At 40.5% G+C, this 15,184-nt stretch overlaps 1 protein-coding gene across 2 annotated transcripts in view; it reads right to left on the reverse strand.

Annotated features, from left to right (window-relative positions):
* Positions 1 to 1,820: 1,820 nt before the first annotated feature.
* GAL3ST1 (galactose-3-O-sulfotransferase 1) overlaps positions 1,821 to 15,184 on the reverse strand; it is a 48,230-nt gene continuing 34,866 nt past the window's right edge. For both annotated transcript variants that reach the window (XM_063454770.1, XM_063454771.1), the window contains exons 3-4: positions 5,543 to 5,676; positions 1,821 to 3,148 (exon numbers count right to left, since the gene is read on the reverse strand). In XM_063454770.1, coding sequence (XP_063310840.1) covers positions 1,996 to 3,148; positions 5,543 to 5,676 — 1,287 coding nt within the window. In that variant the 3' untranslated portion in view covers positions 1,821 to 1,995. The remainder of the gene's footprint in view (positions 3,149 to 5,542; positions 5,677 to 15,184) is intronic.

Below are 15,184 nucleotides of genomic sequence, written 5' to 3' on the forward strand. Positions count from 1 at the left end.
TACAATGGGATGAAGATAGGTGGGGGCAGGGCACTTCTGATCTATAAACCGGATATGGTGCTTGGAATCTTTATATTGACTGTCACGTTACATGCACAACAGTATGCTTCACTCTTTCATATTCTGGTTTTCCTTTTTCTTTGAGGTTTCTTATTTGCTTATATATAGCCCATCACCTGACAAAACTTAATAATGGATAGAGCTGAGTTCAAGCACTGCTTTCATTGTCAAGTGTTTTTTTTTCTTTATAATTCTCACCCCACTTCAAATCTCATGTAGCCTACTTTTTGTCCAAAATTTTTGCTCACATGTAATTCTTGTGCCATTTACCTAATGGTCTGAGGCCATCTGATCTAGGCATGTGTGGGATTTACAGTGCACACCTACAACATTGAAGATGAGGGCTATTTGAAAAGAGATCTGGTGGGAGATAGAACTACTAAAAAGGCACTGACAGAGGCTAAAATAAAATTTACGCTGGGAGAGTTTGTTTAATATAGAGGAGAAAGTGTAAAATAAATACGGGGTTATGACAAAGCTGTTCTAAGATGTTTGTAAAATATTGCCAACTATGGGCCGGGAGACTTGTAAATAATACGTAAATACGTAAATTCAGAAGTGCTTTACATTAATCCAGATGTCCTTAGAGATTGAAGGAGGATATGTCAATATATAGGGAAAAGCATAGCTTCAGGAAAAAATCCTTTCACGTAAAGAGAACCTGTTGCATACTGTTAAGGGAATCGGTTAGCATGGACTGCCAAACTCTCTTAAATACGTTTTTTAAAATTATTTTTAAAAAGTCAGTTTTTACTTCACAGTGTCAGGGTATTTATATCGGCAGACATTTTGTGCTATGATAGAAATTAAAATGTATATTGTCAGAGTCAATCTGAACAGACCAGACTCCATTTTGTTATTTTCAAGTTAACAAAGAGACACAAAACTTCTATCCTTTCTGTAAAACTAACCACTTTGCCAGAGCTAAGGAATGCAGAGAATGCAGAGAAAGCAAAGCAAAGTAAGGAAGCAAGAGAGAAAGCAGTCGGGGGCAAAGAGTTGGAAGCAGGCTAAGTCAGGAGACAGAGAAAGAGACCCATGACATTCAAATTCCTGAGAATACCTACTAATCTGATGAAAATATCTACTCAACTGGTAAATATGCTGGATTCATTTAATGAATATAAATTAATTAAAATTTTCTAATAGCATGACATATGACTGGATAAATCACGATCAGATTTCGATATTTATCCAGGTGTATTGATTTGCTCTAAAATAAGATAAAATATCTCTTTAGGCAAGTTAAAATTATGCTTATAGAACATGGTAGATTACTCTTATTGGATGGTTCCAGGAAATGACTAATGAGCTGGTTTAAATGTTATTTTATTTAAAATTACATGAGAATAGGTCTTAATACTTAGGAGGTCTAGCCAGCATTGAAAGGATTATTCTAACTGTCAGCTAAAGTTTTTATGGCTATTCGCTGGAAGCTTTCTCTGTGTGAAACTTTCACTTTCTTTCTTGACAATTGGCTGTGTTAGCCAGTGAAATGTATTGCCATTGTATTGCATACTATGTTATACTAAATATTCATTGATTATTGTCACGCATGTTACTTATTATTATTATTATTATTTAAATTGTCACAATAAATTGTATCTATTTTTATAACAAATTGTGATTTTATTTATATGGAATACATTTCACTTACACGATAACGATCTTTGGGATCTGAGAATTGAAATAGTGGGCAATTCTCAACTGTTTACTATTATTATCCCATAAATATCCCCACAACAGTCAGTATTTTTTTTCATTGGTTCCTATAATCTTTCTTCTCCCCTTCTCATTACTTTTTTCTCCACCTCTGCTATAACAGCTATTTAAGATACCGAGGCAATCATCCAATTCTAATACCTTATTCAATATTTTACTACTTGCACAAGTCAGTCCAATATTCTTTGTAAACCATAACCACCTTTTATAAGGTCACCATTTGAAAAATGCCCTGATGCTGGCCCAGAGTTGTGTTAACCACAGGTCCGCTCCCAGTTGACTCATGTACTGTATTTCGGGAGTTAGCATATTCCTGCACAATTGCCTGTGCTGTTTCGAAATGTTCTTTTTCAGGTTATAACCAAGAATTACATTTTCACCTATTGGCTGCCAAGGCTGGAGCCCAGATTCTTTAATTTTATTGGCATCCACTGGACCCCCTCCTGCAATACATTCTTGTATCAGCAACTCATTTTTCCTCTGCAGATGTAACACATCTTGTTTCATCCTCTCAACCCCATACTCCTCCACCTTCTTCCAAAATGTGGAGTTAAAGTGGTTGTAAATGAGAGTATCTAGAGCATTCCAGTTCTGTGCCATCAGATGCATCTCAGGACCCAGCCTGGAGCCATATGTGTTCTTGCGAGCATTAAGCTTAAAATAAAATACATCTTCCATCTCCCAACACAGCAAGTCTTTTAAAAGCAGCAAAGACTCATCAAAATACTCCATCAACATTACTAAGTGAAAACGTTCATCCAGTTCCTTTAAGATCAGTTTCACTTTGGGGTTTTTGGCATCTAATTCATTGTCATAACCCAGGTCAAACATCATCAAATTGTGAAGATAATGGGCATTATAACCACTTGAGTCATAATAGCTCAATGGGCTCTGGAGAAATGTGTCCATCTTTTGCTTACTCCCTGAGCCTGGAATTGTCCATGTAAGCGGTACCACTCTGGCAAAGTACTGAAAAGAGGATTCGAAGAGAAGTGCAGGGTCACGGAGAACAGTGACAAACACAGCATCTTGAGGGAGAAGAGGTCTTATTTCTGAATGCTGGTAACGCATGTGGTTACAGATAATGTTGTAGCAGATATCAGGACGGTAACCTTCTACTTGTGAACGCTGAAAGTAGCTTGGATACTCAAAATCATTGCGACCACGTGGAAAGGCAAATCGGAGGTGATGTTTCTGTCCATACCGAAACAAAATATTTAGGATGGTGCTGCTTCCAGTCTTATGGGTTTTTAGGAACATAAGATTCTGCCGAGGACGACAGCTTTGCGTAAACAATAAGCTGGAGTTTTTTGCAGGGTTTGAGGATTCCTGAATAGAAGAAGAAAAACAATCGAAGACAGGATTCCTAAGAGAAAGGGAGCATTAAACATTTTATTAGCTGCAACTCAGGAGTTCTCATCACACATTAATATTTGAAACTTTCCATCTGAGAAAAAATATTTGACCTGTACATGTAGGATGTATGTCATATGCTCCAACATTACTATATTGGATTTTAAATGTTTACTAATTTTATATATATATATATAAATAAATTACAGCCTGTGTGCTGGAATATGTTTCATTTATAAATATGTGCTGGTATATGGTTCATGTAAAAATGCGACTACAACACGTGGGTTCCAGTTTTTCTTTGAAAACGTGGCCCTTCGGGCATGATTCACTATATCAAGTTAAGGAGGGTTAACAATTTATGCTAAGAAACGGAGGAGCTCTGGGATTCAGCAAATGTGCATGAGTAACAACAGCACACTCATATTAAAAATAATTTGAAATACAAATCTGTGATTCTAATTGAAGAGTCTTTTTACGTTTCCAAGTTTTGAAATAACCAATTAGAAACGTCTATAGGCTGAATATACTTGTAATTAATTTCCTTAAACCTGTTTATTACACCATACATTTCACTATAGTATATGGTAAATACTTGGAAAAATGCAACATTTGTACACAGCATAAAGAATGTATAAGTATTTTTCAAGGTTGGGGGGTTTGAATAGTTGTGTCTGTCCCAGGCTTTCAAAAGCACAGCAACGTTTTGATCCACACTCGGAAATTTGTCAAGCTAACACCAGAGTGTACAACCCCTCAATATAATAAAATGCAAAATAACTCTACAACATATTACATTTATTTATATAATATAGATAACCTTGCATGCATATAAGTCCAGCCATACAACATTCATAAAGTCCACAAATTTAACAAATTGTATACCCTATAAATAATGAGGGGTTGTACACTATGGTGTTAGCTTGACAAAGATCTGAGTGTGGATCAAAATGTTGCGGTGTTTGCCGAGTTTCTACAATAAAACTGCTGTTTGAAAAAGACCCCGAGTGCCTGGATTACAATGTCTTCACTACATGATAAAATAATGGGCATAATGGAGCCAAAAGCCCTACACATTGTGGAAAGCCCTACACTGCCTACCAGCACTGCAGGTGCCTATTCATTGTGCTTTTCCTGCACATTTGCTTTATGTGCACTGTAGTGATACCAGCTGCTGCCCCTTCCCATTGCTACAAGGCACAGATGGGTGCTCTGCAGGAAGACCACAGTGATAACAGGAGACCCACTTGACCGAAGGAAAAGGATCCACTGAACCCTCCCAGAGAAAAGTAGGGAGGATCTCTTGAAAGTAAATAAATACAAATCGTGTTTGTGTTCCTGTATGTCAGAATATGTATGTGTGTATGCTACGTAGATAGCTCCCTAATTTGGTATCTTTAAACAGCTGAACGAGACAAATTAAGAATAGCCCCTTTCTAATTTTGATATTTCAGCTGTTAAACAGATGGCTCCCTAATTTGCTATCCTTATATGTGATTGCCACATTTAACCGCTTAAGGACCAAACTTCTGGAATAGAAGGGAATCATGACATGTCACACATGTCATGTGTCCTTAAGGGGTTAAGAATATCAACTTAGGGAGCTGTTTAGTAAATAATTTTATTCATTGGCTGAGAGAATTCAGCTGGCACTCTGAGCCAATGAGCTGCAGAAGCCAGATGTCATCAAAGTGAGCAGGAGAGGACCCTCTGTACTTGGATAAACCCAGGTAAAAGGGCAAAACGTAAAACAGTTCGTCCCATTACTAGGGAACAGAGTCAGGGTACTCCTACCATCATAACCATTACAGCAGGGTTTCGTGGTTATGATGGTTGGAGTAACACTTTAAATATGGCAAGAAAAGCGGCTTTTCTTAGTTTTGACTTTCCAGCTGTTTGGCAGATAGCTTCGTAATTTACTACCCATATATTGGATTGCCATATTTAAGGATATCAAATTAGGGAGCTGCTTCTCTATTGGGAAATTTTGTTCTAGATTTTTCGTACACTGGCTATGTATTATTTTAATGCAATCATGAAAAGTGGATTTAAATATTTTGTGACAAATTAAAGACAATGATAATCTCAGAAAATTTTCCATTTAGAAGATATCTGACCATCTTAATATATCATAGATTAAAAATCAAACTGCATCAATATGAATAACACGGTGGGAAAAAGAATGTCTGCTATCTATTGTTCGAGTGTGTGACTCATGTAACTTTGTCTGTTTGCATACTCATATTTGTTAATCCAGGAGACAGCCTCACACTTGCACAAAGTATTTCCTTCCATCCAGTGAGAAGACATCCTGTAAAGATTATTAAGTGTACCATGCACATAGTTGAGCAGAAAACATAATTGAATGCATTATAGTATTATCTTGTATTGATCAAAGGGGACTCACCCTGTGCTACTGAGGGTTAATGGTGGCATAGTGTATGAATACAACAGGATCAAAAAACTGGTGAGGAGAGTCCCCAAGACCAAACCTTTCCATATTGAGCGACAAAGCTTCCCCTGGGGTTTTATGCACATCATCTGCAAGATAAAAATATTTATTAAGTGCCAGGGACAAATACCAGTAGACAAAATCAATAGGCACTGCTAAATCTAGGTTGCAATTCAAAGTTTGTTATAAGGAAATACCTGTGTAATATTATTTACCCGAGATGTTATTAAGAGGTCAGTATATAAAAATGTTATATAAATTTGCATTTTGTAACAGGTTAAAGGAACACTGTAGCTTTAGGAATACATACCTGTCCTGTACCCCCATGTCAATTAGGTCCCTACCAACTGTTTAAACTTTTTTTTTTTTTTTTTTTTTTTTTAAACAAGAAAGAAAAATAAATGAACAAATTACTCACCTTTTCTTCAGCGCCGAGTCTCCCATAGCACAGCCACAAACTTGTCCTCAGGTAACGTCATGCTGAAGGCGTGCATCCAGGATGACAGGCTAATCACAGCGCTCTCCGAGATGCGCTTACGATTCCTGCATAAACATTGTACTCAATGATTCTGTATGGCGAACGTGACATCACTGCGTGTGCGCACGTGATGTCATGGTATGTTACAGTATGAGAGTTGGGAGTAGGATTCTAAGCCTTCTAATCCATTTAATATTGGGTTTTGGAGGAGGGGGTAGGGCAGGGTAGCCAGCCCTGTAGGCACTATAACAGCACTAATTAATAGTTTAGCTCCAGCACTTGTTCGTTAACAATAAAGATGACAAACGTAGCTTAAAACTTACCTGGAATCCCGCACCTAGCAAGGATCTTCCATGCCTATCCTGATGTCACTCCTTTCATCTCTGTGGTCAAATCAAATGCTTTTCATAGAGAAGTATTTGATTGGAACGTTTCAGTGGCTCAGAGCGCTTGCACATGCTCTTTGCTGGTAAGAGGTAGGAGGGAGAGAGTGGGGGTGGACACAAGGATAGATATATTTAATTCAAAAAAATGTTTATGGAATAGGGCGGCAAGGATAGTGTGTGGGGGGGGGTTAAATTTAAGAAGGGAGGTAATGAATAAAATGTAATAGACACATACAAAACAATTATAAATACCACATGTAATAGTCATATACAGTACAATTATAGGTTAGCTGTGAGTGTAGGTGTTTTTTTAAATTGAAGATAGATGAATGGAAGTCTTCCTCTTTGTCACAGGTACCAATAACGGCCATGACAGCTGGGTAATCTGTAGCCCCTCCTAGCAATCTATCCAATCAGATAATAGCATGCCGAACCCGAGCACCAGAAACACTGCAAACTGATCACCGGTTATGGTTATGGTCAACAAATTAACTTGTTTACATTCTTCATAATGGAGTCCCTTACCAGCACAACTTGTCTGCTTCTGGATCCAACCCATATTAGAGGAACTGTTCCTTTGGCAATTAAAAGGAATAGCTTCCACTAGCACAGACAATCCTGAGCTGACATTCCCAACATGCAAATCTGCTGGGGTGTACAAAATCAGGACTGGCCAGAGCTTTCCTCCCTCCTAGCAACCATGTGCGTCACCCAGCAACTTGCTGTTATCCAACTAGCATATATCCTCCCACTAAAATGTGTCCAATCAGTAGCAAATCTTCTGCCCAGTCACTAGTGTTTAGAATAGAAAGAAACAACTGGCTGCTTGATGTTTAGTAGACATGCCCCTACCAGAGGCATAGTAGGTAGGGGTACGAGGGAGGTTTTAAACTTACATTATACTAATATGGGTGGCATATTGACCTTCACAGGGTTTTATTTCACACTTAGAATGTATCTAATCGGAACTGAGCATGCATAGTTATTTTCTGTCACCGTTTTGACTCCTTACATTGGTGACTGTGCTGTAGTGATGATGATGCTTGGAGTGTTAATTTAAGAAAGGAACCTGCTATAGCACTCTCCCTTTACCATAACCTAATAGTCCACAGCACTCAGAGCAATGCATTAATATCTCGCTTTATGGCGCTTTGATTTACGGCATTTCACCAACACATTGCTTTTCAATAATATAAAGAAACCAAACATAAATATAAATATGGTGCAAAAAAAGCAGCAACTAACACAAATAAAGTTATGGTTCACCTAATATAACCCTTCTGTGTAAAATAATAATAATGCCACATAAAAAAGGGAGTACGCTTAAAATCACAGTGGGTACTTATGTAATAAAGGAACAGCGCAAACTCTTTATATAACGAATTATGAGGGTGTTTGTTTTGGTCATTTCTCCTTTGGAATAAGACTGATTTTGAGGAGCATTCATGGTATCCTCCGTTATGTCATACAGCTGAATGTCAGAGGGGCTGAAGATGTCACGTCCAATTCTGCTTTATTGGCACGTTAGTCCCCAGAGGCCGTAGTCCCTAATTCAAGGGTGCCAGTGGGTCAATCCACTTTGCTTTATATCCCTTATAACGAAGGACAGTGACCAAGGCATGCTAGAGTTTAGATTAGGATGTGACTGAATATTCAGACTTAGGCATACCAGGCCTTTCTCTGCTACTAGACCTCAGCTCTTAAGAGGTTCTGTAACTTTCCAGGTTTTGTTTTTCAATTAATATTTTTGTCTTCTTCTTGTTCTTATGTGTTTTGTAATTCACCACCTTTTTTTTTTTTTTTAAAGTAATGCATGAACTAAGTTTCCTTATGAAGAATTTCAATGGGCGGGACTTATGCAAAAGTTCTATTTCAGTTGCTAAGCTAATCTACCCACAATCCATCAGTAAATAGAATTCCATAGAAGGGCAAACTGCAGTCTTCATAGACAGAGGAAAACAAAATGGAGTCACAAGTGACAAAAAGGGGGGGGAGGGGGGAGGGGGAATAATCATAAAAGTAACACTAGAAGCTCAGAAACACAAACATGTATTGCTGACCTTATAGTGTTAAAAATCACTATCTAGCCCCCCTGACCCTCCTAAATACTGTATAGTGCAATCTTACCTTTATTCCAGTCTGTTGGTGCCTTGGCTGACATCATCAGAAGTGATTATCTCAGACAATCACAATGCTTTCCTATAGGAAAACATTTGATTGGTTGAGATCATCAAGGAGGCTGGCTGGGGCGGGGCCAAACCCTGCCCTGACCAATCAGCAATCACATCTGTATGAGGAAAGTTCTTAGGCTGTAGTATAAACACTGCCTTTTCTTTGAAAGGACAGTGTTTACTGCAAAAAGCCTGAAGGGAATGATCATACTCACCAGAACAACTACATTAAGCTCAGCATTTCTAAACTCAAGACAAAATTTAGAAACTATTTAGGACTAGTGTTTTTTGGCGGTTGTAGATGCGTAACAGATTTTGGGGGTCAAAGTTAGAAAAGGTGTGTTTTTTTTAAATCTTTTCATCATATTTTATAAAAAATGTTATAGTAAATTATATGTTATGATGAAAATAATGGTATTAAAGATCATTTAATGGCAAGAAAAACAGTATATAATATGTGTGGATACAGTAAATGAGTAAGAGAAAAATTACAGCTAAACACAAACACCGCAGAAATGTAAAAAGAGCTCTGGTCCTTAACGGTAAGAAAATTGAAAAACGGTCTGGTCACTATCGGGTTGAGAAAAAGAGAGCATGAGAATAGGAAAGCCAAAAGGATTTGCATCAGCTCCTGAATAGTGTCAGACCATCATGCAGCTGCTTTATTCCACAAAGGGTGTATAATGTAGCACTGAGAATTTTTAAGAGACTGGGACAGTTGTAAAAAAAAAAAACCCCACAGACAGGCGTCTTCACCCCTCTTAATGTACTTTTCTTTTGCTTCTTATTATGAATACTATGATTAAAATGTCAACAGCTTCTCTCAATGTATGCTCATCTCCCAGTTCCATCTAAGTTGCCTGAAGATGTACTTAAGCCTCTAGTGCAGGGGTTCCAAATTAATTTGACAAAGTGTATCAACATCGTGGAACCTATCCCCCTAAAAAATATTTTTTAAAAATTGCGCTGTTGCATAAACTTTTTTTTTCTATGTGCTGGTGTCTGTGTCTCAAGGTGTGTGTATCTGTGTGTGTGGGTATATATGTATCTGACACACCGATACACACACACACACACACACACACACACACTGGCACAAAATTATTATTACATTTTTTGGAAATTTGAGCTACAGTAGCTACTGTGTGATCAGACCATGTGGGCTAGCCTTCACTCTCCATGTGCATCATTGAGCCTTGGGTGCCCACGACCCTGACGCCAGTTTATCAGTTGTCCTTCCTTGCAACACTTTTAGTAGGTACTAACAATTGCATGCTGGGAACACAAAACTTTCCATTTGGGAGATGCTCTGATCCAGGCGTCTCATCACTTTTAAGCCCTTGTCAAGATCACTTTTCGCTTGTCCATATTTTCTGCACTTGAAATTCAAGAACTTACTGTTCACTTGCTGCCTAAAATATCCCAGTCCATGACAGATGCCATTGTAACAATATATTCAATGTTATTCACTAAACCTGTCAGTGGTTTTAATGTTGTGGCTGAACAGTATATATTCAGATGCAAACACAATATATTGCAAACACTCACTATACTCACAGATGCAAACACAATATATTACAAAAAATTAATGTGTGTGTATATATATATACATACATATATATACATATATATATATATATATATATACACACACACATACATACACACACACACATCAATTCTGTTTTTAATATATTGAATATATTGTGTTTGCATCTGTGAGTATAGTGAGTGTTTGCGTCTGTGAGTATAGTGAGTGTTTGCAGCTGTGTAAATGCATTGCAGGGTTAAAGATAACGTTAGATGTGAGTAGAGCTAAGTGGTGTTTCAGATTTTAGAGGGGTTAATGTTAGAGTAAAATTGCATAGGGTGTTTTGGTTTAAAAGTGGGAGAGGAGTTATAGTTGTAAAATGTGTTTAGAATTACTCAGCTTAGGGTAAGAGTTGGGTTAAAGGGACACTATAGTCACCAGTGCAAGTACATGTATTCCTAACCCTATAGTGTTAACACGACCATCTAGTCCCCCTGGGCCCCTCATGCCTCCATAAATATAGTAAAAATCTTACTGTATTCAAGCCAGAAGCTGTAAATCTGCATGCTGAGACACAGGAAAAACAAGCAGTCTGCTGACATGTGATAGCCTGATCCAATCACAGTGCTTCCCCATAGGATTGGCTGAGACTGACAAGGAGGCAGATCAGGGGCAGAGCCAGCATGATTCAAACACAGCCTTGGCCAATCAGCATCTCCTCATAGAGATGAATTGAATAAATGAATTATTTACTTTAAAATGATCATACAACAATAACGTTACTGTCGGGAATCCTGGCTCACTTACCTGCGGCGCCTATTCCGCTCCTCACTCCTAAACCACTCTTCGGCACAAGCCTGGTCCTAATGTGCGTTCACCGCCTTAGAGGGAAGGCCGGCACCCTCTACCTGCACAGAAGTGGTGCTGCGGCTCTTCCCTCCTCGCCACAGCACGCCGACTACTCGTAGCTGCGGACAGTACCACCAGCGACAAGGGGGAAATCCCTACATAACGCATATTCACTAGGCATGCTCACACCTAGAGGTCCCTCTTAAAGGGACAGCAGGCCGGTTGATTTCCACAGGTGGAATTAGTATCCCTAACGGTAAGGGGGGGTGTGGTCCTCTCCCTTATATAACCACAGCTAACCCAGTCTCCTGTGCTCAGTTCTCCTATGGTCTTCACTCCAGTGTACTTATCTTGCGTTACTTGGTACCTGACCCTCTGCCTGTTACATTATTCATGAACCTGTGCTGCCTGTCTTGACCTTTGGCTTTTCCTGACTACGCTTATCCCTTTTTTGGTACCTTGCTCTGGTTTATTTCTGCTACCTGGACTTCTCCTGTTAAAAGACATAGCAGTGACATTACAGTCAAACACAAAAAAAAAAAAAATAGTAATTGCAATCCTAAATCATATGTCTCCATTGCCAATACTCACTACAAGGGTCCTTTGGAAACAATATCAGAACCACTACTTTTCAACAGGAGTTTCACAAAATAAGTTTCCACAGGCAAGCAGCTGTACACTTGCCTATGAATCCCATTTGCAAATCAAACACTAATTTGGGCATTGCATACCATACCTCTGAGCAATGGAAACACATTACCTGATTTATGTCCCCAATTCTACAGTCACATCTATAGTTCCAAGCTGGATGAAACATAGAAAAATAGCATGTGCCGACACATAAGCATGGCTGGTGCAAGGATTCTTTCCGCCCTAGGCAACAATCCATTTTGCCACCTCTCATAAATGCAAGTACATTCTCTCAAAGGTTTATTCACTAAATTCTGAATTGCAGTGAAGATATATACACACACACACACACACACACACACACACACTGTTTAATACATACATTCATAGTGCCCAATACATCCATCCATACACATGAACTGCCCAATACATATATCCATACACACATACTGCTTAAAGGACCAGCTTAATGAAGTGGTCTGGGTGCCAGGTACCTCTAGGATTACCGTATATACTCGAGTATAAGCCGAGTTTTTCAGCCCATTTTTTGGGCTGAAAAACCCCAACTCGGCTTATACTCGAGTCAAGGTCTGTATTATGGCAATTTGCATTGCCATAATACAGACAGGGGGAGAGGGGGGCTGGCAGAGCTGTACTTACCTTTCCTGCAGCTCCTGTCAGCTTCCTCCTCCTCCGCGCCGTCCGTTCAGCACCTCGGTCAGCTCCCAGTGTAAATCTCGCGAGAGCCGCGGCTCTCGCGAGACTTACAGTGTAAGCTGACAGAAGAGCAGAACGGACGGCGCAGAGGAGGAGGAGAGAGCTGACAGGAGCTGCAGAACAGGTAAGTTACAGCTCTGCCAGCCCCCCTCTCTCCCCCACTGAACTGCCACTGGACCACCAGGGAAGGAGAGCCCCCCTCCCTGCCATATATCAAGCAGGGAGGGGGGACGAAAAAAAATATATAAATAAAATAAGAAATAATAAAAAAAAAATAATAATAATAAAATAAAAATTAATAATAACAAAAAAAAGGGGTATAAGGACCACTATGGGAGGGAGGGGGGTATAAGGACCGCTATGGGAGGGAGGGGGGGGATAAGGACCACTATGGGAGGGAGGGGGGGGGGATAAGGACCACTATGGGAGGGAGGGGGGGATAAGGACCACTATGGGAGGGAGGGGGGGGGATAAGGACCACTATGGGAGGGAGGGGGGGATAAGGACCACTATGGGAGGGAGGGGGGGGATAAGGACCATTATGGGAGGGAGGGGGGGGATAAGGACCACTATTGGAGGGAGGGGGGTATAATGACCACTATGGGAGGGAGGGGGGGGTATAAGGACCACTATGGGAGGGAGGGGGGGGGATAAGGACCACTATGGGAGGGGGGGGTATAAGGACCACTATGGGAGGGAGGGGGGTATAAGGACCACTATGGGAGGGAGGGGGGTATAAGGACCACTATGGGAGGGAGGGGGTGGTATATGGACCACTATGGGAGGGATGGGGGGGGGATAAGGAACACTATGGGAGGGAGAAGGGGGATAAGGACCACTATGAGAGGGAGGGGGTGGGATAAGGACCACTAGGGGAGGGGTGTCAGGACCACTAGGGGAGGGGGGTGAAGGAACACGGGGGTGGGGAGGTAAGGACCACTGAGGGAGGAGGAGGGGAAGTCAGGACATATGGGGGGGGGAGGGGGCGGCAAAATGTTTTTTGCCTACGGCGGCAAATATCCTTGCACCGGCCCTGCACACACTGCATTCATACACACACACACTGCATTCATGCACACACACACTGCACTCATACACACACTGCACTCATACACACACACATACGCACACACTGCATTCATTATACACACACTGTAAATAAATATTCAATTAATATATTTTTTTTAGGATCTAATTTTATTTAGAAATTTACCAGTAGATGCTGCATTTCCCACCCTAGTCTTATACTCGAGTCAATAAGTTTTCCCAGTTTTTTGGGATAAAATTAGGGGCCTCGGCTTATATTCGGGTCGGCTTATACTCGAGTATATACGGTAACCCTTTTTTTTTTATAAACATAGCAGTTTCAGAGAAACTGCTATGTTTATAATAAGGGTTAATCCAGCCTCCAAATCCTCTAGTGGCTGTCTCATTGACAGCCGCTAGAGGCGCTTGCGTGCTTCTCACTGTGAAAATCACAGTGAGAGCACGCAAGCGTCCATAGGAAAGCATTGTAAATGCTTTCCTATGCGACCGGCTGAATGCGAGCGCGGCTCCTGCCGCGCATGCGCATTCAGCCGATGACGTCGCGATCAAGATGGAGAGGAGGAGGAAAGCTCCCCGCCCGGCGCTGGAAAAAGAGGTAAGTTTAACCCCTTCCTCTCTCCAGAGCCCGGCGGGAGGGGGTCCCTGAGGGTGGGGGCACCCTCAGGGTACTCTAGTGCCAGGAAAACGAGTATGTTTTCCTGGCACTAGAGTGGTCCTTTAATATTTACATCCATACACACATACTGCCTAGTACATACATCAATGCATTTGGTGGGATTTAATTTATAATAATGGTGGAATTCAATTCATGTGAACTTTAAGTAGATTTTTTTTCCATTTTAATATAAAATATTTGTTATATGTATGATAAAATGAAAAAAATCTTTCCAATAAATAAAACAATGAAAAAAAAATATATAAAATTATATTAATATATATTATAAATATAAGGTAATATATAAGAATCTCTTTACATAGTAGCACACACACTCTCGCTGACATGCACACACTGTCACACACTCTCACTGACGTATACACAGGGTCACTTACGCTCACACTAGTCACACTTTATTTACACAGTCAGCAATTCAGTACACACAGACACACTAATTTACAATTATGTACAAAATAATCAGTTCCCCTTACCTCCAGGTGGGCCTAGGTGATGTGAATGGAGTAGGGGACCATTCTTCAGCCTGCAGGAAGTGTTCTTGTTTCTGCTGGGGGAGGAGGAGAACCGTGCACTCTGAGCACAGCCTGCTTCCTGTAGAGTGTTTTTGGTGATCACAGGCAGGGGGCAGCTGGGATACCAGGTCATGTTCCGGCTCCCCCTTCCTGCAGCACGCAGTGTTCTTCCCGGGAGGTGAGGAAAGGAGCCCAGCAGATAAATAGCTGCACTGGGGGATGGCTAAAGAGCTGCTCGCCCAGCATAGCAGCAGCCAGGGCAGACCACCAGGAACCTCCCAGTGGGCGCCCCCCAGAGGCCCCAGGCGAATGCCTTAATGGTAGCGCTGGCCCTGCAGATAAGAACCATCCAGCCCATCTATTCTGCCCAATTTTATAAATACTTTCATTAGTCCCTGGCCTTATGCCTATCCCACACATGCTTAAACTCCTTATCTGTGTTAACCTTCAGCTGGAAGGCTATTCCATGTATCCACTACCCTCAAAGTTAAGTATTACTTCTTGCTATTATTTTTAAACCTTTTCCACTCTGATATAAGACTGTTGTGGTAGTTTTTCTTCTTTTAAATATAGTCTCCTCCTTTACTGTGTTGATTCCTTTTA

The sequence above is a fragment of the Pelobates fuscus genome, chromosome 5, assembly GCF_036172605.1.
Source record: "Pelobates fuscus isolate aPelFus1 chromosome 5, aPelFus1.pri, whole genome shotgun sequence".
Classification (NCBI taxonomy): Eukaryota; Metazoa; Chordata; class Amphibia; order Anura; family Pelobatidae; genus Pelobates; species Pelobates fuscus.